The 24931-nt window shown below is 38.1% G+C and overlaps 1 protein-coding gene across 2 annotated transcripts in view; it reads right to left on the bottom strand.

Annotated features, from left to right (window-relative positions):
• Trim33 (tripartite motif containing 33) overlaps nt 1-24931 on the bottom strand; it is a 93922-nt gene that overhangs the window by 38673 nt on the left and 30318 nt on the right. For both annotated transcript variants that reach the window (XM_036189584.1, XM_036189585.1), the window contains exons 2-5: nt 20721-20839; nt 20169-20313; nt 19703-19835; nt 1779-1895 (exon numbers count right to left, since the gene is read on the bottom strand). In XM_036189584.1, the coding sequence (XP_036045477.1) occupies nt 1779-1895; nt 19703-19835; nt 20169-20313; nt 20721-20839 (514 nt within the window). The remainder of the gene's footprint in view (nt 1-1778; nt 1896-19702; nt 19836-20168; nt 20314-20720; nt 20840-24931) is intronic.

The raw sequence follows: 24931 nt of genomic DNA, 5'->3' as shown, positions 1-24931 counted from the left end.
TTAACAGAACTTGCTGCAGAGTTAAAGATTGAAGTTCAGACCCCAGCACCCCCACAACAAGCCAGACTCATGTATTCTGGGTACCAATTCCAGATCCACTGGAAGGGCAGTAAGTATTCAACTGCTGAGCCATCTCTCCAGTCTTGCCTTTTATTTTCTTTTGATCTCACTAAAGATGAAAAGTTCCGTCATACACAAACCACTATTTTTATTTATTCAAATATTTAATACTTTGTACATCTTATTATGTGTCATTTTACCATCACAAACTAATAGTTTTAATATGCAAGACAAAGTTTCAGAATCAATGAGTCTACACAATTAACCACAATTTAACCCTATTCATCACTCTCAGGAATTTCCAGGTTTAAAGTGTTCCAGTTCCAACTGCATGTTTTTCCCAGTAAAGAGTCCTAACCTTATTAATTTGCCCTCTTTAGAGCTTACTACCACTTACCCTATAAATAATCTACTTTGTTTATAAATATACCTAAACCAGTCCTGCAGACCCAAAGCTGCAGGATCTCCACAACACAGGGTAACAACAGGGTATCCAAGAGGAGTCCTGGTGAGCCCAGCATCGATAGTGTAGCAGAAATGAGAGACCTCGAACCAGACCAATGACTCTGCAATGCACACTGCAAGTAAGCTTCCATGACAAGACTGCTTTCCCCTCTTTTTTTTCTCTTAAATTTTATTTTATTTTGGGGGAAAGTTACAAGGGCAGAGGGTAGATACAAAGGGGCAGGGAAATAAATGGGATCAAGATGAATGACGTGAAAAACACAAAGAAAAAATAAAAAGTTAAAAAAAATTTAAAAATTAAATAAAATACATAAATGTAGCTAAATAGAATAACTATAAAAATAATGAAGATGGTCAGGCGTTGGTGGCGCACGCCTTTAATCCCAGCACTCGGGAGGCAGAGCCAGGAGGATCTTTGTGAGTTCGAGGCCAGCCTGTCTCCAAAGCAAGTTCCAGAAAAGGCGCAAAACTACACAGAGAAACCCTGTCTTGAAAAACCAAAAAGAAGATGATAGTCATGGCAATGATTAAAATAACAGCAGCTGTGTGCTTAGGATGCCAAAATCTGTATTAGATTCCCCTTATATTGCTGCTAGTAAGCTAAGTAGTTTTGAATGCTTGTTTGATGAGAAAATAAATTGTTCACTACAGTGGTGGTTTTGTTTTTTTGTTTTGTTTGTTTTGTGTTATGTTGCACACATATGTGTGGGTAAGAGCTCAGTGTAGAGACCAGAGAAGATGTTGGATGTCCCTTGCGACGGTCTCTCACTGAGCCGGAGCCAGGCTGGTAGGCAGCAAGCGTGAGTCAACCTCCTGTCTACCTTTCACTGCTCTGGGCTAATGGTGGGTACACAGCCACACTCAGCTTCCTATGTGAGTGCTGGGCTATGTACAAGTCCACAATTATTCCCACTAAAGCCTCTCTTTACTCTCAGTACTTTCTCTGCATCTCCACACAATCTCTCTACTTCACCTTTATAATGCAGTTCTCTTCATATTAACTTATTTTTCCAAGTTCAAAGCTCATATATATTGAAGTCTTATTAATTATAAAAAAATCAATGGTATATCCTCAAAATCATTTTAATGTTGATAAACTTTAACAAATACATCAAGCGCTGGTTTTATCATTTTGTCTATGAAAATTTATGTCTTCTATGGATATTTAATGTAGTATGAAAGAAATTTAATCTAAAATGCATTCTTCCTTAACAATCCTTACAACAAAATTGTTTTTTATGTAACAGACTTACCTATTCTGCACTTGTGTAGCTGCAAAATGAACATAATTCTTCTTTTCAAGAAGCTTAGCCAACAGATTTTCAATTGCACCTTTCTGATTTTGAAAAGCTTCTTCCAAAAACTGATACCTTAAAACAAACAAAAACTACATTCAAAACAGAAGATTTATAATTAACATTTAGAAAGTTACAGTTACATGAGTCAATCTTGAAGTAACTCTATCTGCTGCTGGTCACTAGGACATTACTGGAACAGCAACTTTTAATGGCAATCCAATACCATTTCATGTGGAAAAGCCACATGAAAGAAAAATTTCCTCAGAAAACTATGAGTACTCTTACTTACTTGAATTTTAATTAAAGGTTCTATATTTTTAATCCAAATACCTGAATAAGGTGTACACAATTTAAATCATAAACTACAACACACTATACAAACACTATCAAAGTCGTAAGAGTTCCAAAAATATATATATAATAAAATCCACTAGCTTAAAATTTTAAGAGTCCAATGTTCATATGGCATTTTAATTCCAACCGACTGCTATTTCTTAATAGAAAGAAGAGGTAAGAAGTAGAGGGGTGTGTGTGTGTGTGTGTGTGTGTGTGTGTGTGTGTGTGTGTGTGTGTGTGTGTCTCCACTTAACATTATATACATCGTGCTAATATAATAAAAATCTCACAAACATTATGCATAACTAATGAAACTATGCCCAAATAAATACAAACTGTATGATTCAATTCTTATGAAATTCTTATCAAGTAATGGTAAAACAAGGTAGAAAAATACAACAGTGCTTTATTTTGGTAAGGCCAAATAATTTTGTGGGGTAAAATGCTGCTATTCGCCCTCCTTTTCTATTTTTAACAGAATCTAATGGATTGACTGCATCTATATTTTCCCTCTTGACAACCATTGTACATGAAAAAAAATGGCACAGACGTTTTAAGGAGCGTTTTAAGGATACAGTGGGAAACAGCTTCAAAACTCAATCCATAGATAGCATAAAGAAACAAAGAATTAGAAATTATTCTGTCTACCCTTAAACTCAGACCATTCTGGAAGTTTCTCTTCTATACTTCTTAATGAAACTCTAATTGTCTTTTCATACGTTTCAGTGTCTAGATTAGGAATCCTAATGCCAATGGCATGTCTCTATTTTCAGTTTGAGATTCTTATTCAGTTAGTTCACAAATTTTTTTTAACTACAAAACTTTTTAAAAGATTTTAACATGACTGCATAAGGAAAAGTACAACACAAAGATGTATTACTCAGGCTAGGTCCCACATATAGAAAGATCAAGTCGAATTTGTACCTGGCCCTTTTCCAGCTCTCCTTCAGGTAGACAGTAGCAATTCAATGTCTGACACCTCCTGCAAATGATCTAGTCTACACAGTTCTAGCCTACCCAGCTTCTGGCCAGTCTGCAAGCTAATACTTCACTAAAGTATCTTTACTTCCTGCATTGTAATTTTTCACTTCCTAGGTCAGTTAACACTAGTCATATTTATTCTTTCTTAGGGATCTTTTGTGTCTATCACAGTTAAGAGGCTGTCCGAAATGTAGAACAATTGATTGCAGGGTACCCCAATGGATATATTCACAACATAACTCCTGTAGTTTCTGGAAACATCACAGTTTAACCACTTGTTTGTTTTTGAGCCAGAGCTCACTATTTTCTCTGGCTGTCCTAGAACTCACTATGTAGAAGAATCAGGGTGGCCTCCTGAATGCCAGATTAAAGGATCGCACCACCACGCTTGTCTCTAGTATAATCATTTTTAAGCAACCATTTTGAGGAAACTCTCTATAAAAAGTCAAACACATTAAAATTTGTGTAAGAGTTAATCGATAGCACAAAATGCATATGTTTTACTATAGGAGGATACTTATATGCTTATAATATGTACTTATAGTCTTGGGAAGTTTAGGCAGGCAAATTGCTCAAGGAAGGAGTCCATGAAGAGGTTAGGAAACAGTAAGATCATGTTTTGTTTTGTTAATTTATAAATGGGTGGTGGCTGCACACGCCTCTAATCTCAACATTTGGGAGGCAGAAGCAGGCAGATCTCTGTGAGTTTGAGGCCAGCTTGGTCTACAATTCGAGTTCCACCACCGTCAGGACTGTTAGACAGTAAAACCCTGTCTAAGAAACAAAGATATTTTGTGTATAACTGTTTTGCCTGCATGTATGTATATGTACACCATACCAAGGTGATGGCAGAGGTCACAAGAGAACATAAGATCCCCTGGAAATGGAGTTAAAGACAATAGTGAACAACCATGTGGGTATGAGAGCCCAACCCAGGTCCTTTGAAAAGAACAATTAAGTGCCTTGAACAGCTGGGCCATCTCCCAGCCCCGAGATCTTGTCTTTAAAAATAAAATAAAACCTGGCAGACATGGCAGCACATGTCTCATCGAGCACTGAGGTAGGCGCAGGACTATGAGTGCAGAGACATGAACGGTCTCAAAAAACTACAGTAAATAAATCAATACTGAGAAACCATGAGTAGTTGACAGTCTCCTTTGGGGGCCCGGCTCCCTGTAGTAGTACAAAGTTCCAATGATAGCCCCACCTAAGTATATGAACAGCATAAACTGGAGACAGTGGACTATCACAAATAAATAAACAGAAAGATAAAATCTTTTAATACATCCTAGTTTGGGCACAAGACCCAGAAACCAGTATCTTCATTTAACATGTGACCTGTTCCTTATGTTTTTTGTTTTGTTTCGTTTTGTTTCTGAGACAGGGTTTCTCTATGTAGCTTTGAAGCCTGTCCTGGATCTGTAGACAAGGCTGACCTCGACAGAGATCCATCCACCTGGCTCTGTCTCCCCAGTGCTGGGATTAAAGGCGTGCACCACTACTGCCCAGTATTTATGTTTTTATACACAATTTTTTCTGCTAATTTTGAAGCAGATGCTAAAGAATGAATAAACTTTCTAAAAAGCCAAAGATAGGTGGGAAAAAGGGTTCACTGAAACAAAAACCTCTAAGTACAACCTTTTGAATTTATCTGGTATTTTCAGGATGAAGCAAATATGAAAGTACCAGATAAAATGCCTCAACTGCTTTGCTGATGTTAGATTCATAAGTAATGATGGACCATCAAGATACTAGTTGCAGAGTTTATCTGCATTCACTTTGCTCATTATTCTCCACATTCAGCATCCTGCATGTTGTTGGGATTAAAGGTGAACTCCAGGTCGGCAGTGGTGGCGCACGCCCTTGGTCCCAGCACTCCAGAGGCAGAGCCAGGAGAGTGAATTCCATCCAGCGAAGCTACAGAGAAACCCTGTCTCAAACACCACCCCCAAAAGGTTACCTGAATAAATTTCAATTGCAGGGCTAGAACAAAAATACTAACAGGAGCTGGAAATACAGAGTAGAATGAAAATAGTTGTAACTATAAACTATCCACCCAATAGCTCATAGAATAAACTTTTATAATAATTTTCTTTTTTTTACTACTTTTGGTGTGTGTTATTCCCAGGTGTACACATGTGCAGGGTATAAATGTGTCACTATGTGCACACACGAAGCCAACAGAGAACAGTGGTGCTTCCTCTACCCTCTCTACCTTATTCCCAAGTCAGAGTCCCTTGATGAGCCTGAAGTTCCCCCATTTAGGCTAGGCTGACTGAGCTGCACACTTTGGACACCAAGGCACAAGCAGCCAGCCTGGCTTTTACATGAGCGCTGGATTTGAACCCGGGTTCTGCATGCTTGCATAGCAAGCACACTTACTGAGCTATGTCACCAACCCAATTCCCTTTTAACTAATTAAAACTGTAACAAAAATGAGAAGAACCAATGGACAGATAAATAATTTTGATTGATATTGAAAGTACTTTTAAAAATAATTTAAGATTTGAATCTTAAGTAATTTTTAAAAAGTTTAAACACCCATTTAGAGCATGTATATGTACCATACATGTGCAAACATGATACACGTACAGTGCTGGTCAGAGGACTACTTGCAGATATCTGTTCTCTTTCCACCATGTGAGTTCCAGGGACTGAACTCAGGTCATCAGGCTTGGCACAAGCACCTTTACTGCTAAACCATCTCACTGGCCCCTTAGTGCCTATTAACATGGACTTTAATCTGAAGAGCTATTTTCAGTATATCAAAATGTCTTAAGAAAAAATTATGTATGATCAGGACTTAGTTTAGATGGTTCAAGAAAAACTTCCTTTTTTCACCTAGTCTAATACACAATATAATGAATAATCATCTAGTCCGATGGTAATTCAGTAGTCCTTTTGTCCTTGAAAATTAGATTATTTATGTAATTTGTTACACAATATTTGAAAATATGGTGCTCATGGGTAAATGAACAATGAACAACAAAGATTTTTTTTCTTAGCCAGGTGTGGAGGTGCATCCCTTTAATCCTAGTACTTGGGAGGCAGAGGCAGGTAGACCTTTGTGAGTTCTAGGTCAGCCTGGTCTACAGAGTTCTAGGACAGCCAGAGCTACATACTGAGACCCTGTGTGCCCAATCCCCAAAAGAGAGAGGGACTTTTTTGTTTTTTAACTTAAGACTGAGAATCAGAAGTAGAGAGATAGCTCAGTGGTTAAGAGCACAAAAAAATGCTCTTCCAGAGGACCCAGGTTCAATTCTCACCCCCAACACAGCAGCTCACATCCTGTAACAATATCTCCTGGCTTCCACTAGCACACAAGTGACGTACAGACACAGATGCAGGCAAAACATTCATACTCATAAAATAATGAAATAAAACTTTTTTAAAAACAAAAAAAAATTGAGAGAGAGAGATAGATTGATTTTGAATATTTTAGTAGGCGTTGGTGGCACATGCCTTTAATCCTAGCACTCGGGAGGCAGAGCCAGACGATCTCTGTGAGTTCGAGGCCAGCCTTGTCTACAGAGCGAGATCCAGAACAGGCACCAAAACTACACAGAGAAACCCTGTCTCAAAAGACTGAGAATTACTAACTTGTCACTTCAATCTTTTGACTGCACATTCCGTTTAAGTCTTGAATTAAGTCTACTATTCGGACATGCCAAATGACTGCAGTATTCTATTTTTAGAGTTGTCACTGTGTATCAATTATTTAACTCACCTTAATTTGCATCTAAGCTGAATATACTGGGAGACCTTTGTATTAAACAATGTCTTATTTTTCTTCAGCTATGCCTCTGTTAAATACATAATTTGTTATTTTTGTTTTGTTAGTAGTGGATATTTTGTTTTTGTGGAGTTTTTTTGGGTGTGTGTGTGTGTGTGTGTGTGTTTGTAGTTTGAGACAGGTTTTCACCATGTAACTCTAGCTGGCCTAGATCTCAGTGACCTGTCTGCCTCTAACTCTTCAGCAGTGATTAAAGGTGTGCACTGCCATGCCCAGCTTACATATTTTAATCATACATTCAACACTCAATTTCAACTTTTATCTGTGTCAGCCAAATTTATCTGTACCCCTAGATTACTGTATCCAAGTATTTCTTAATCTATAGACTGTAACAACTACCCTGTTTTGAGAATTTACTTACTTTTCAGGAACTATATTATCTCTTAATGAACTTTTTTCTTAGGGCTAGGGATGCAATAGCGGGAGGGAGGGCTTCCACCTTTTAGATAAAGCACTTTAAGATACTGACATGACTTAGATATATTATGGCTCACAGTCAATAGCTGGATGACACAGACAATTCTCTATGTCCTAGTTCTCTTCAGTAAACTATAGAATGATGCTATTTACCTTTATCAGATTGTTCTAAAAATTACATTGGTCAAAACACAAAAAGGACTTGTGGCAGCATTAAAGATTTATACCTTGTCATTGTTATTCTTTGTAACTTTTTTCTTTTTAAAAAATGTACTATTACCAGGGGCGGTGATGGCAAATGCCTTCAACCCCAGCAGTTGGGAGGCAAGACAGGCGGATCTCAGTGAGTTCGAAGCCAGCCTAGTTTACAAAGCAAGTTCCAGGACTACTGTACACAGAGAAACCCTGTCTCAAAAAACAAAACACAACGAAGGGAGGGAGGGAGAATATACTTTTATTATTTCATATACATGGATGTTTTGCCTGCCTGTATACCTATACACTATGTACATGCTCTTGGAGACCTGAAGACCCTTCCAGAACTGTAGTAACAGCTGGTTGTGAACCACCTTGTAATTCTAGTTCCTCTGGAAAAGTAGCCAATGCTCTTAACTTCTGAGCCGTACCTGCAGCCACTGTAATTTTTGATTTTGTGTGTATTCACGTTCATGTAGCGAGGCAAATGGTCAACAATGGGTATTGTGTTTCAGGAGCCATCTGTCATCGGGATCTAGGGCTTACTGACCAGGATATGCTCACTAGTCAGCAAGCCCCAGGGATTGCCTCCCCACACCCAGCAGGGGATTTAAGTGTGCAATACCATACCTGGCTTTTTACATGGATGCTAGAGACTGAACTCAAGTCCTCAGGCTTGCATGGCAAGCATTTCACCAATTGAAGTATCCCTCCTCAGCCCTCTTTGCAGTAACTTGAAATGATTTAGTGTTACAATATAAAATCTCCTGCCGGGCGGTGGTGACACATGCCTTTAATCCCAGCACTGGGGAGGCAGAGCCAGGTAGAACTCCGTGAGTTCAAGGCCAGCCTGGTCTACAGAGTGAGAGATCCAGGACAGGCACCAAAACTACATAGAGAAACCCTGTTTCAAAAAACCAAAAACAAAACAAAAAACAAAAAAAAAACCCTCAAACTTTCAACAGCAAAAATGGATATGCACACAAAGACCTTGTGAGCAAGGTTTCAGACATTCTGTGAAAGGGAACTAGGTTCTTTATTTGTGTCTCCATACTGAGACAAGTGAAGTGAACAAACTGAATGGGTTTTATCTTGGAAACTGGCTGCATCTGCAGCATGACAGATGAACTAATGGAAAAGGAGAATGAAAAAGAACTCAGAGCCTTCTCTCTATTTGACAGGGACTGTGATTAGAACTGTAACAACAAAGGCATTGGGAACTATAATGAGGTCTCTTGGGCAGAAGCCCACAGAAACAGTTATAGACACAATTAATGAAGTAGATGGTAATGTTTCTAGCAAAGATAACTTTCTTAAATATTAGACAGTGATGGCAAACAAAAACATACAGTGAAGGATTCCTGACCAGCCTGGAATCGGATCAGTTTTGTTTATTGTTACTGTTGTTTGTTTGTTTTTAATCTGGACTTAGGCCGGGGTATCTTTTTTTAATCACTATAAGTAGTTTTAATACATATCTAGGATTGTAAATATCAGCCATAAGACATATCATGCAAAAATGTCAGTCAACCAAAGAAAACTGATTTCTTTAGGAAGATATTGTAGAGAAATTTCACTTACAAAGTTCCACTCAAGTGATCTTTATATGTTTTAATGTATATATAATATGTATACAAACATATGTTTTAAAGAGACATATAAATTCTCAATAACACAAAATTACAAAAATGTAAAAAAAATTAAGGTTAAACAAAGATAATTCCCTTTTAAAGCATGACAGAATAGCCAATACTGTAATAGTCTTGCCACTAAAAATTATAAAACAATAAATAAAAGGCAATCATTATATTCAGGAATTGTCCACAGGCAAATATAATCACAATCACCCTGTCTGCTTTCTATCTATAGACAATGTATTTTTTTCCTTTGGGTTTGCCGAGGATCAATCCCAAGGCATTGTACATGCTAAGCAGGTACTCTGATTACTGTACCACATTCCCTTCCCCCTAAAGACCATCCTATAAAAACTGGGGACAGAGCTAGAGATCAACTAGAACACAGGCAGAAATCTTAGTGCTCCTAAGTGGCTATAGAGAAGCTAATTTGATATTTAAAAAACAACAACACACACACACACATGTCCATTTGTGGGTAAGTGAATCTCACACAGAATGAATTAAAATACCTATCCTAAGGAGAAAAAAAGGACACTGCTAAGAGAAATATCCAAGAGAAAGAGGGAAAGTTGAAAGCAACCAGAGAAAGGTTATCTAACACTCAGAAACAGTATTAATGATATACCTAGCACATATACAGATGCAGGTTCTATCTCAACATCAGAGGGGGAATGGGGTAACAATGCACAGTACATATGGACAGAAAGGAGTCACTGCCAGCAGGATTTCCGGAAGTGCTAGAGGATGGTCAGTGAGATGGCTCCGCAGTCAGAGGTGCTTGTGCACAAGCCTGTTGAGCAGAGTTCAGTGACCAGAACCCATGCAGAGACGAGCCATCAGCCCTGGTTGTGCTTGTTTTTTGAGACAGGATCTCTTTCTGGGCCGAAACTCATAGATGAGGCTAAACTGGATGACCAGAGCAAGCCCCAGGGACCCACCTACCTCCTCCTCCCCAACACTGGAATTCAAGCATGTGCCACCATCCTTGGCATTTTTACTATGTTCTGAGGATGGCACTAAGCTCTCATGCTTACACAGAAAACATTTTACTGAACTAGCTAACTCCCCAGTCCCAAAGACAGCTTCTTTAAAAAAATAAAATAAAATCTGCTTTTTGCTGGGTAAAGACACTCACTTCATGGGTAAGACATGAGTTCAATCCCCAATACCCCATGTAAAAGTACAAGGAGAGAACTGCTTCCACAAAGTTGCCAAGTTGTCTGCTGACCTCTACACCCATACTGTGGTACATATAGCTACACAATTAAAAAAAACACTTTAAGTCATTATATATAACACTGAATAATATGCAGTAAAGCTAGGTTTTTAATACTGAATTATTCTATAAAGTTACTGAATTTGTGAAGTGAGAAATAGTAAAAATACTTGACTAGACATTGTCAGCAGAGTTACATATCATCATCCAAAAGCTATCACTAAGACAAAGAAGTACAGCTTTAAGGGCCAAAAGTATAGAAAAAAGATTTATAAAGCTAACAAGAAAAAATAACTCAAGAACAAAACAAAAAGGAGGAAAACAAAAAAACAGATAGCAAGGCTAGAGATGTGTAGTTCAATGGTAGAGTACATGTTTAGCATGTACAAGGTCCTAGCTTCAAAAAGCAGTGCCACAAAAGACAAACAGAATGCTGAGACATGTAACCGAAGGAAGTATTCTCTGGAACAGGGAAATGGCACATTGGTAAAGTACTTGCTGGGCAAGCCTGAGGGCCTGAGTTCAGATGACCAGCTCCGCGCCCCCCCCCCCCCCACACACACAAAGCCAGGTGTGTGGTGCATGACTGTAACCCCAGGACTGGGGTAGTGGAGAAACAGAAAGATCCCTAAGGCTTGCTGGCCAGCTAGTCTAACCAATCTGTAAGCTCAAAGTTTAGCAAAAGACTTGTCTCAAAAAAATAAGACAGACAGTGATCAAGGAAGACAAAGGACACTGACCTTTGGCCTATACAAACACACACACTCACCACGACATACACAAGATGTAGCCTCTAATTGAAAGATAAATTAAGGGTCTCTCAACTATTTATGCAACTTAAATTTTTTCTATGAAAATATAGTCACATACTACATAATATTTTGGTCAATAACATACAGTATTTTCATTGGAGTATAATGGAATAAAATTCCTAGGTGTTTAAAGCTCAAGTCTTATTATAAAAAGAATGTTTTATGGTTGTGGTGGTTTGAAAGAAAATGGTCCCCAAAGGGAGTGGCACTATTAGGAAGGAGGTGGGGACTTGTTGGAGGAAGTCCGTCACTTGGGAGCAGGCTTTGAGGTCTCCTTTGCTCAAGTTTTTTCCCTCAGTGTGACTCTTAGTTGACATTCTGTTGCCTGCAAGATGTAGCTCTCAGCTCCAACACCATGTCTGCCTGCATGTGGCCATGCTCCCCACCATGATAATAGACTATCTCTGAAACTGTGTGCCAGCCCAATTCAATGTTTTCTTTATAAGAGTTGTTGTGGTCATGGTGTCTCCTCACAGCAATATAAAAACCTTAACTAAGACAAAGGTTTTTAAAAAACATTTTAAACTTTAGTGCAGCCCAAGGACAGAGTGCTTATGAACACCACCTCAATAGGTTGAGGTCCTAGACCTTCAAACTGACTAACTACTTACTAGCCCATCAAGAGCAACTTTCAGGCCTCCAGCTTCTATTTGTGGTGTCTTACAGAGTTTAAGATTTTAATCTTTTAATATCATAATTTGTTGTATTTGGGGAACTATATATACAGTGACTCCCAGGGAAGCCTGAGCTAAAGAGATCATATCTCAGAAAAGGGGGAGGGGGGAAAGAGAAGCTAACAGAACAAAACACAACAAACGGAAAACCTGCACAAACTAAGGGGTCTGAGAGAGCAAACTGCTGAGTAATATAAGTGTCAGACATTAAGGTAATAACAGTATTCTACAATTAGCCACTGAGTTAAGAAATAAAATCTTTAAGAGATGAATGGAATGACGTGAGATTTTACAGAATAGCAACAATAATTGGTTCTAGGTAACATGATTTGAAAATCTGGAGATCTGGAGGAAAGAGGACAAATGACCTAAACAACAGTACAGAACGTCTCAGACCTCCAGGTCCGATGACAGGAGACTATGACAGTTAAGAGGACCACAGGGGAAGCAGTGTCTAATTAACTGTAAGGGGAAAGGACCTGCAAAATGATAGAAGTTGAAGATACAATCTATTGATGACAAGCCATAATTAATTAGTGAACAAAGAAAAGAAACTAGGCACATTATGAGTCTTATGGGAATGAATACATTACGGAGGATACCTGGGTATGTAGTACTCTCTTGGGGTGACAAGAATAAAGGATACATTAGTCTCAGCAGACTGAAGGCTAAAGGTGATAGAAAAGCTTCAAAAGGTGATAGTGAATAGAGTTAAAGTCTGGGGCTTTCTTTTGTAACCTATCAATGGAAAATAAACACTAGTTTTACACTGAGTCAAGCCCATCTTCACCCTAGATAAAGCCTTAAAAATAAGTCGAATGTGACCTTCAAATGACTATTCATTTCAAGAGAAAAAGCCTCACTCTATGTGTGTATGCTCCATTTTATGGTATGCTGACATTCTGTAAGTTTCCCATGAGCATCATTATATTTAAGATTTATTTATTCTTATTTTATGTGTATGAGTGATAAGCCTGAACATACGCAAGAGTTCACAGGAGCCAGTAAACGGCAGTAGATCCCCTGGAACTGGAGTTAGTGGCAGCTGTAAGACCCCCCATGGATGCTAGGAACTGAACCCAGGTCATCTGTAAGAGTAGGGAGTATTCTTGTTTGTTTTGTTTTTGAGAGCCAGTAGCTCTTCACCACGTAGACCAACCAGGCCTCAGACTCAGAAATCCACCTACCTCTGCCTTGTGAATGCTAGGATTAAAGGCATGTGCCCCCACACCTAGCTAATACCAATTATTCTTATCTGTTAATGTCATCTCTCCAGTGCCAATACCACTATTTTTAAAATGGCCCAATATAACCAATTAAAAATCTGTAAGTAATTTTCATTCTCAATATAATTATTGCACCTCTACTGTTCAGGGCATCCCTCTTTTTCCTAGTCTCTTGCTTTACAAACTTGATTTAAGTGAACACATTCTCTAGACATGAACTGTTCACAGAAATGACTAGTGTAACAAAGCACTCTGAACAGATATTTCCAACATCTGACTTCACTGACAATATAAACAGAAAACATACTACTACAACTAAATTTCTGTGGTTATGATTTAATGCTGCATCTATATGTTTGTTTAAATCTCTCTCAACTGGAATACCACCATAGAATGGTATTTATTTAAGTTTTGATTAACTTTTGCCAATAGACTGATGTGTTTCATTGTAATACATGGAAAAGGAGACCACTGCCTATATATACCTACTAATTCAGAAAAAATGTCAAGTTTTTTTATTTTATTCTATACTTCACTACACACATTATCTGAGAGTTCTGTCACAGTGTCACTAATCTCAAAAACCAAAAGCAAAAAACATGGGTCTACATATTTCAAACCTACATGGTCAAGGACCAGCTGTATAAACATGAGTGGGTAAAAAAGCTGGGTAGTACATAAAGGACACTGAACTATTTCACAGGGAAACTCAATGCACTAGGATTCCAAAACCCATTATTCTAACAGTTATTAAAGTAAGTCCTAACACATAATAAAATCAGACTAGAAGTGGCAATGTGTAATAAAATTAAGGTAAAAACTAAAATGACTTTAAAAGACTTAATGTGAAGTGGTTCTATTTCCTTTACTTGAACATAAATACTAAGATGAATATCATGTCTAACTGGTGAACATCTCACCTGCTGAGTATTATAAAACAGATAGCCAAGAGGTGGTGGTGGCTTACGCCTTTAATTCCAGCATTCAGGAGACTGACGAAGGCGGATCTCTATGAATTTAAGGCCAGCCTAGTTTACAGAGAGTTCCAAGAGAGCCAGAGCTACACAGAGAAAACCTGTCTCACAAAACAGAAAAAGTATAAATTTTAAAAGGGAGAGTTTACTTGAAGAAGAAGAAGGAGGAGGAGGAGGAGGAGGAGGAGGAGGGTTGGGGATTTAACTCAGTGGTAGAGCGCTTGACTGGCAAGCACAAGGCCCTGGGTTTGATCCTCAGCTCAAAGAAAAAAAAAGAAAAAGAAACAACTTTCCCCCTTCAAACACAGTTGAAGCTACATGATAGATATACATTATTTTACTTCAGTGTAAGAATTTAGGGAGGGGCTGGGGATTTAGCTCAGTGGTAGAGTGCTTGCCTAGCAAGCACAAGGCCCTGGGTTCAGTCCTCAGCTCTGGAAAAAATAAAATAAAAATAAAAATAAAATAAAAAATGTCTGGGCTGGAGAAATGGCTCAGAGGTTAAGAGCACTGACTGCGCTTCCAGAGGTCCTGAGTTCAATTCCCAGCAATCAATGGTGCTCACAACCATCTGTAATGAGATCTGGTGGCCTCTTCTGGCCTGCAGGGACACATGCAGACAGAACACTGTATACATAATTAATAAATAAATCTTTTTAAAAAAAAAACTAAAGTGGAGTGGGGGCAATGCCTGAAAGAAGCCCATACTTTTAATGAGGCCTGAAGAAACCAGGCTATGTGTGAAATACAAAAGTGAAGTCTCTCAATACTCTTGGAACACATTCAGTATACATGATACATACTTAGATGTGATGTCTGAACATATGTGGCAACACTTTAGTGCAGACTATAGCTTATGGCAAAAGGCTGTAAGTGGCACTCAATGGCAAGCATTTTGGAGCATGAAATTTCTAGATACTGGGAGATAATATAGACCATTTGAGAAAAAGTAGGCGGTAATAGACATTATCAAGACTGTGTGGCTGGAGGACATAAGTTAATCCTGAAACCTAGAATAACTATCACAAGTTCAAGTATTGAGAAAAACTCTAACCTGGAAAGAAGCATCCTGGAGTTTCCTATAAAGTGGAAATATTTTTTTTACAGGAATGTGCAACCATGAGAATGCAAAACAATGCTCATCATACCTGTAATCAAGTACCCTTTCCCCCAATGGATCTTAGGACCGACTGAAGAGCTGTTGGATCCTTTGATTAGGATCTAGCAAACTATTCTTGATTACCAAAATGTTATATAGTTTATGGTCAATAATTATAGCATAAAAGACCAGCATCCTCTTTAGAACGCCACCACTCTGTAGAGTATGCCACTTGCCAAAACATTTGGTTTTTTGCCCTACTCAAAAGATGTACTTATGATATCAAAAGTAAAAGTAATCTTGTGAACAGATAATGAAGGAAAAGATAGAAATAGGATTATATAGTGTGCGGTAAGACTAAAAATTTATACCTTTTGACTACAGAGAGCCACTTAAAAGTATTTTGTTGTTGCTACTGATGTTTCATGTTAACAACATACTTCAACTAAATAATAGATATAGATAGAAAAACTTTAACATAACAGGCCTCGAAGCATACAGACCAGCCTGCATTAATGGGAAACAGAGCTTTTTAAGTACAGTTCGACAATCATACATCCAGGCAAAGCATAATGCAAATGCAGGCCTGGGCGTGGTATCATATCTGTAATCTGAGAGGCTATAGCAGGCAGCAAGTTTGAGGCTAGCATAAGCTACCCAGCAAGTCTTGAGGACACCCTAGGTTACATCAAGACCTAGCACCAAAAAACAAACATTCCCTAAAACAAAATGGAAATACAAACACAAGAGAAAGATGTGATACTACAATATATGTCATATACCTCTTAATGGGGGATACCCTGCAAGTGCTGTCATTAAGAAATTTCATCACTGTCCCTCTAGACTTAAAAGGGATGGTTTGAAGGTTGAGCTGATCACAAATGACCAGTGACTTTACAATCATTTCTACATAATAAACCTACATTAAAAAAAATACAAAAGGCAGAATTTGGGGAGCTTCTAGGCTACTGAACATATGGATAATGACATATGGATAATATATCCCTTTCTCCTATAGCTTGCCCTATGTATCTCATCAAATGGCTGTTCATTTGTATTTAAAATATCTTCATAATAAACTCAACTGCAAATCAAAGTGGTCCTAGTCTAATTTACAACTGGTGTCTGAAGTAGGAGCACTCCACCAAAGGACCTTTAATCAGTTGGATTAAAGTAACTTGAAGTATATAGATGTTCTAAGTGAATTAAAGGACATTTAGTTGGTGTCAGAGAACTGTTACCAGTAAGAATAAAAACAAATTAAAAAAAAAACAACATATAAATGATCACAGAAATGTTTTGAAGCTGAATACAGAAGAGGGAAAAGTATTAATCCCCGCCCCCCAATCTTCAAGACCATATGTTAGGGCTGGGTAAGGTAGCATACTTAATAATCCCAGCACTCAGGAGGATCCTTAGAAGTATAAGGCCAGCATGGCGTACAAAGCAAGTTCCAGGCTGCCTCAAAAGGAGAAAGAGGGGGAACAACGGAAGGCAGGAACACATTAATAGAATTAGGACTGACGGTAAAGGAAAAAAAGACTGCAGTTAAACTTCAATGTGGGAAGTCAGTTGAAGCTAATCCTCTACCACTCCCTACCCATGAAGCCTCTACTTCTTCCCTTTTTTTGTTTGTTTTTTTCAAGACAGGGTTTCTCTATGTAGCTTTGGAGCCTGTACTCACTTGATAGCCCAGGCTGACCTTGAACTCACAGAGATCTGCCTGCCTCTGTCTTCTGAGTGCTGGGATTAAAGGCGTGTACTACCCTCTACTTCTTTAAGCAATAACCAATGAAGCAATTTTGCCACAAGGAAAAATATACTATCTTCCTTTGTTTACTGCTTTTCACCAACAATTTTTTAAACTTGTTTTTTTTTTGGTTTTTTTTTTGAGATTTATTTATTATGTATACAGCATGTATGACTGCAGGCCAGAAGAGGGCACCAGATCTCTTTACAGATGGTTGTGAGCCACCATGTGGGTGCTGGGAATTGAACTCAGGACCTCTGGAAGAGCAGTCAGTGCTCTTAACCTCTGCGCCATCTCTCCAGCCCTCACCAATAATTTTATAATACTCTGTAGCCTGAGAGATGGGTCAGCAGGATAAAAGACACTCACTGTCAGGCCTAACAGTTCAAGTCCTGGAGCTCCTATGATAGAAGGAATCAATTCTAAAAGTTGTACTCTGACCTTCACACTGAGCTTCGGCACTCCCCTTCCCAAGTAATTAACTGTAGTAAAAAAAATTTTAAATACTATGAAAAAAAATTGATGGATCAAAGTATCTGGCTGAAACTGTGACAAAGATAATTTCATGCTTGAGACAATTAGAGGACAAATAATACTTTGATTTGGCCCTAAATGTGAAGTCTTCTGTAAGATTAGTCACTTCAGGTAAAACATTGGCCAACTTGCAGCTGAGAGGCATGAGACATTTCTGAATATAACTGTGGTGGTCCACAGGGGCTATCTAGTGAGACCTTACTCAAATATCAGAGAGTCTGAGCTTGATTTACCCAGGAGAGCTGCATAATGGGATGATTTAGCCACAGGCATGTTTACTAGGTGTTTGGAAGGGTCTACATACACGTAGCTTTACAGTGTGCTTTGATCTTACAAGGGAGAGGTCTTTTGTCTCTCCCCTTGGCATATTATAAAAAGCCCTTTTGAATAAAGGACTGGGCAGCTGACCCAGGGCCCTCCCAAAGCTATTCTGTGCCTCTGTCTTTCTTCTCGTCTCTTTCTGTGTTTCTACCTATCATTTCCTCATCTTCTCTCTTCCACCCAAGAACCCTTTGATAGGTGGGAGCAGGTAGGAGCTGGTCTCCGGCAGACTCCTACATATAACTAATTAAGGCTATAAAGCGTTAGAAAATGATCTTAAAAAGGTGTTATATCTTGATATAATCAAATGTGACCTGTTTTATGTAATGTATACTGTACAGAAATAAGCATACAAATAAAGAGATTCAGAGCATAAACACTGGTACGCAAATCGTGGCTCTACCACTGCACAAATTACTAAAGTCTCCTGAGAGCAGGTTCTTAGACCTTCCAATTGTAACATAAACACTTTAATACTTCATGAATTAAATGAGCACTCAGCACAGAGAAAAATGCCCAGCATAAAGGACAATAACTGCTAGCAATTGGATGACAGCATCAATGGCACTCAATAAATTCACTGAAGAAAACACACTTAAGAAACTATTTACTCCAGGTACAGTTGTACATTCTTATAATCCCAGGTGCTTGGGAGTGAGGCAAGAAGATCATAAACTTGAAAACTAACTTGGGCAACTCCCAAGACTTCATTTGACAAAGAAAATAAGAAAGGGGAGATGGAAAATATAGGTTAGTTGGGGATTGGGGCAGAAACTTATTTACTACCTTTTCTTGATAAAACTTACTTTCATCCATTTAGAAAAATCTATTTTATTTATTTATTTGGGGAGTGTTTGTTTTTCGAGACAGTGTTTTTCTGTGTAGCTCTGGTGCCTGTCCTGGAACTCACTCTATAGACCAGGCTGGCCTGGAACTCACAGAGATCCGTCTGGCTCTGCTTCCCTTCCTGGGATTAAAGGTATGCGCCACCACCGCCCCGCCTATTTTTGAGACCCAAGGGCTAGGATTAAAGGCATGTGCCACCCTGCCCAGCGGAAAAATCTATTCTTAAAAAGACCCTAGATAATTCTAGTTTGTGGACAGACCATACCACTTACTATTTCTAATAAACAGAAGCCATGGAAAGTGAGAAAGCATGTAAAAATTTTGTTATATGCCTAACTAAAAATTCTATTACAGTTCTAAAAATGTTCAGATGAACAGACATGTGTGAATACTGCTGGTTCAGTCAAAATATGGTTAATAAAAAGTTGTGTATTGGTGGGCAGTGGTGGTGCACACCTTTAATTCCAGCACTCAGGAGGCAGAGGCAGGGCGATCTCTATGAGTTCGAGGCCAGCCTGGTCTACAGAGTGAGTTCCAGGACAGCCAGAGCTACACAGAGAAACCCTGCCTCAAAAAAAAAGGGTATGTATTAAAACTATACTCAGTAATAATATTTACTTGTTTATAGAGTCCTACTTTTCCTGAAAATTATATATCTAATGTGAAACTAGTGTATTTATGTTTAGATATTAAAACATGGTATCAGCCACATATGTGAGAATATTTATTAGTCACCTCTATACAAACAAATGCTAACTTTTCATATAGCCTCTAACCTAAATACATTACATTTGGAAAAAGCTTATTTGAACCATAGGACTAACGAACAAGGAAGTAACATAACTCCAACCTTACAAACCCAAAACCACACTAATGATATTCCATAACAAATATTCGTAAGTAGATATGAACATAAATGACAGTACCTTATCAAACATAGACTGCTTCAAGAAATAAAATCAGGGCTTAAATATTCTAAGGCAAAATTATAGGACCAATATTTGTTTAAAAACAAATTTATCAGTACTATTTCTAATATTTTTCAGTAAACAATTAAGACTTCTGTACCTATGTTCTTTGTGCTCCAATAACTGACAGTCTCTACATGTCAGTCTATCACATGTTTCACAGAACAGTTTCAACTGTTCTTGTTTATGTACAGGACAAAACACAGGGCGCTGACCAGATGCTCCAACAGACTCTGTAACAAAATAAAACATTTAAACAATAAAATTTTTTACTAACTTTCTCTATTTTTATTGGTGCTAGTATTCAAAACTAACAGTAAGTAGACCATACCATTTTTGACTCAAAAGGTTAAGTGTGAACATTAAAACTATGTGCAGAGGGACAAGCAAAATACCTCAGTAATAAGGGCATATGCTGCCAAGCCTGATGGTCAAAATTCCATTCCTGGGACTCAAATGCTATAGCAAACTCCTGAAAGTTGTCCTCTGACTTCCCCAAATAAGCTCTGTGGCATGCATGTACACACACAAATGTTTTTGAAAAACAGCAATTCTATGTATCGTACCTGAGACATCTTCTTTTTTCCTGATTAGATGATCTTTAGTGAATTTTACTCTTTGATGTGCTTCAATGCATGTCTTACATAGCCACTCTCCACATTCTACACAAAAACCAACTGCACTTGCATTGTCTTCACAACTAGTACAAACCTAAAAGAGAAATAAACACTAATCTACATTACATTTGCCAAATGTAGATCCACAAAATAAAGAAGTGAAAACTTTGTAAATTGCAAAAAAAAAAAAAAAACAATTCTTTATATAAAGAATAAAATCATCTTGTTATCCATTTATCTTTAACAAAATTCCCTTATCAATAAACATTTATTTAGATAGGTGAAAATCTAATACTCAGAACATAAAAATCTATGCAAAAATTAACTTTTTAAATAATAACTTTTACTTCACCAAGGCTGAGGGTGTGGAAGAGTTATCGTTTATTTCTAATTGGAAATACAGAACTTAGCAGAAGTGTCTAAATTACTTAATTAAATATTTTTCTTATAATTTACATTTTGAAAACAAGGAAAATATACAAAAAAAATTGAGGTGCATACCTGTTCTGACTTCTCATCAGAACTGCTAGGAGCTTCAGATGTGTCTTTCACAAAATAATTATCCACAAGATCTATCTGTCTGCATTCTTGACGGCATACTGGACACCGTATTACACCAACTAAAAAAAAGAGACAGGAGTTAATAATGAATAATGTTCTTCAAAATGGAAAGAAAGAAATTCTGAGCCAGGTAGTGGTGGTGGTGCACACCTTTAAACCCTGCACTAGGGAGGTAGGCAGGTGAATCTCTGTGAGTTTAAGGCCAGTCTGGTCTGTACTGTGAGTTTTGGGACAATCAGAGCTATATAGAAAGATCATGTCTCAAAAGGAGGTCAGGAGAGAAAGAGGTCATCAAGGTGCTTGAGATGTATATTATTTCTGAATTATTCAAGAGGGACCCTGTAAGAGTGAGGCAGGCGCAGATTAGTGTGTGTGCAGGTACCTAAGAAAGACAGAAAAAAAATTGTGTAGGATCCTTTACAACTGGAGTTACAGGTAGTTGTAAGCTATCAAAATTGGGTGGATGCTAGGAAATGAACTCTGGAAGAGCAGCAAACATTCTTAACCACTGAAGCACCTCTCCAGCACTCAGATGCAGATTAGACAACAAAGTAGCTGAAGACTGGAGTGATTGCCAAGAAAGATGGCCACTAAAAGCTAAAAAGATAATGGATTCTTCTCTAATGCCTGTACAATCATTAGTCCTGTCAACACTGCCTTTAACCCAGTGAAACAAGATTTCAAAGTTCCTGCCTCTAGAACTTTAAAAGTATAAGGTATATGTGTTCTAAATCAACAAAGTCTTGGTGGTTTTATTGTTGCGAGAAATAACAATCATTCTATAAAATTTAGTTTGGTACTCAATATAGTCTATGCAACAATGGGGGAAAGAGTACCCATGCTTTTACCTATCAGTGTCTTCATATCCATTAGAAAGGATAAACTACTGATGTAATGTGGAAGCTAAAGAATTAAAAATTAACACAGAAGTCAATTAACAAACTACTGACATGTCAACCATGGAACTGAAGGTACATATACAACACAAATGACATGATCCGGGCTGGAGAGAAGGTTCAGCAGTTATGAACACAGACTACATACACTTCCAGAGAACCTGAGTATGACCTCCAGTACCATGTCAGGTAAACTCACAACTACCTATAACTCTAATTCCAAGGGTAATCCAATGCCTCTGGCCTCCAAGAGCTCCTGCACTCATGTGCACATACTCACACACTGAAACACACATACACATAATTTAAAAATAAATCTTTAAAAAACAAAAGGTTTTTAAAAATAAAATGACTGACATGATTTATGCTTGACAAGATGGTAGATATTGGTAATCATAAAACTTGAGACAGAAGGATCCTAAATTGATGGCCAGTCTGAACCATATAGCAAGACCTTATCACCAAACAACAACAAAGTCAAAACAAATATAATTCCATAAAGGCTCAAATTAGTGTATGTTTATAATTTATAACACACAGAATTCCAATAACATCATATGCAAAGACCAAGGTATAACAGAGTCCCCAAGAATTGTGTAGAACACAAATCACAGTGTGTGTGTGTGTGTGTGTGTGTGTGTGTGTATGTGTATACACACACACACACACACACACACACACACACACACACACACATATAAAATCCTTCTAACAGAAAATGAAAAAATTTCTCATTCTAGCCAAGCATGGTGGAAAGCACAGCTATTCAGGAGGTTGATGCAGCAGAATCACTTGAGTCTGTGCATTCAATAATAGTTAGCCTGAGCAACATAATTAAAGACTGACTCATCCCACCCCCATCTTTCTCTCTTACCTCTTACACATTTGTACACTTGCATGCATGCTAGTGTGTACACACATACACATTGTAAAGCAGTGGTTCTCAACCTTCCTAACATTCTGACCCTTTAATACAGTTCCTCAAGTTGTGGTGATCCCCAACCATAAAATTATTTTTGTTGTTACTTCATAATTGTAATTTTGCTGTCATTATGAATCATAATGTAAATATCTGTTTTCTAATGCGCTTAGGCGGCCCCTGTGAAAGGATCATTTGACACTCCCCATCAATGAGTCAAGACCTAAGGTTGAGAACCACATTACTAAAAGATTATCAGAACTTCCCAGGAGACATACATACACTGTAAAAACAAACCAACAAGATGGAGTTGCTTGTGTCAGCCTTTTCAAATATAACTAAATCCCAAGACATTATGAAAAAATGTTTATTTTTGTTTTCTTGAGACAGTTTATCCAGCACTAATTTTTTTAACACCGGTCCCTACTTAAATTTTATTTATTACATCTATTTCAGACATAGACATATTCCATCTCAAAACTTAAGTCATTAAAACAGAAAGTGAGGAAATGGAACCAGGCCTGACAGAAAATACTCTTGTTCTTCACATTCTCTTAGTTCACGTGATGATGGAGTTTGTATAACTGGGAAAAATGTCACATAACTTTTTTTACTATCAGTAAAAATTCAGTTTGTCCATTTATATTTTATTTACTAAGAGTTCTTAAGACTTAAAAGGCTTAGCATTTGAAAACTGAACTATGCTGTATGGGCTTAAACTTTCTTAAAGCATGTTCATTCCATACTATATGAATGTACATTTGTAAGAATCATAAAGACTTTTGGGAAGATATTCCTTTTCAAAAGGGTGCAGAGCTAAGATTATTCCCAAGTCAAGGAGCCAATCAAGGAAGAGGGACAAGGAAGGAAAAAAGAACAGAACAAAATAATAACAAATAAAACCTCACTTTCATTTTTTGCTTGTTTGGTTGGTTGGTTTTGTGAGACAAGGTTTCTAGGTGTAGCACTGGCTGTCCTGGAACTCACTCTGTAGACTAGGCTGGCCTCAAACTCACAGAGATCCACCAGTGTTGGGATTAAAGGCATAGGCCACCGCTGCTACCCAACATAAAATTTTGTTTTAACACATTAACTGAAAACCTAAAAATCAAATGACATAAAATAGCCCAGTTGCTAGAAAATCAAATAATCTGTATAAGCCAGCTCACCCAGTAACTACTTCGTAGGTTAACAGGACAGTTAGATGTCACACCAAAGATGCAGCTCTGAGAACATAGGAGCTCTCCACTCCCCCCTATCTGTCTAATGCATTAAGCGTAGTTCACATGTGTTCTATCCTGCACTTTTCTCTCACTTAACCCTTTTCAAACTTGCCCATTTAAAAATGAGGGCAATGATAGAGATAAGTCAGTATTGTCCAAGTTTTATTTAAATTTTCATTAACACAAGAGTCTTTGCTTTTTTTAGATTTATTTATATTTTATGTGCATGAGTGTTTTGCCTGCATGGATGTCTGTGAATTACAGACAGTTGTGACACATCATGTGTGTGCCAGGAATGGAACCCAGGTCCTCTGAGGAATAGCCAATGCTCTTAACAGCTAAGCAATCTCTCCACCCTTTTCCTTTTTTGAGACAAGTTCTCACTATGCAGCCTTGGCTGGACTGGAACTCACTCTGTAAACTCTTAAGAGCTCTACCAGCCTGCCTCCTGAGTTCTGGAATTAAACCTAGCTCCAACAATCCAAGCTTATATTGTAAAACACACATGACTGCTTCACTTAGTTTTCTTCGTAGTTTCAATGACTGGCCCATTTTAAAGGTGAAGGGACCAGAAAACGTGCTCAAGGACAGAGAGATATAAGCAGGTCAAAGGGCACACAGGACCTAAAATTAAGATGCGCTCTACAGCACATGCTCTTGAAAACTGTTAAATCCTTAGGGGAAGGAAAATACAAATTAAAATACCTTGAGATTACAACTTACCCAGCCAGAAAGAATGACAATTATCTATAAAACAAGAACACCAAAAGCTGGGAAGGGTTCAAGAAAAGGAGAACTTCTATTCATTGTTGGGGAGCCACCATGGAAATCATTGTAGGAACATCTCAGAATTACTAAAATTACCAGCCAGGCAGCGGTGGCGGCGGCGGCGGCGGCAGCAGCGCACACCTTTAATTTCAGCACTCAGGACACAGAGCCAGGTGGATCTCTGTGAGTTCGAGGCCAGCCTGGTCTACAGAGCAAGATCCACGGGAAGCACCAAACTACACAGAGAAACCCTGTCTCGAAAACCAAAATCTAGAATTACCATATAATCTAGTTACATCACTCCTGGGCATGTCCCAAAGGATTCCATAGCCTATCACAGAGATG

The sequence above is a fragment of the Onychomys torridus genome, chromosome 6 (genome assembly GCF_903995425.1).
Source record: "Onychomys torridus chromosome 6, mOncTor1.1, whole genome shotgun sequence".
NCBI classification, from domain to species: Eukaryota; Metazoa; Chordata; class Mammalia; order Rodentia; family Cricetidae; genus Onychomys; species Onychomys torridus.
Note: the sequence above shows the minus strand (reverse complement) of the source record. Positions and strands in the feature narration are given on the sequence as shown.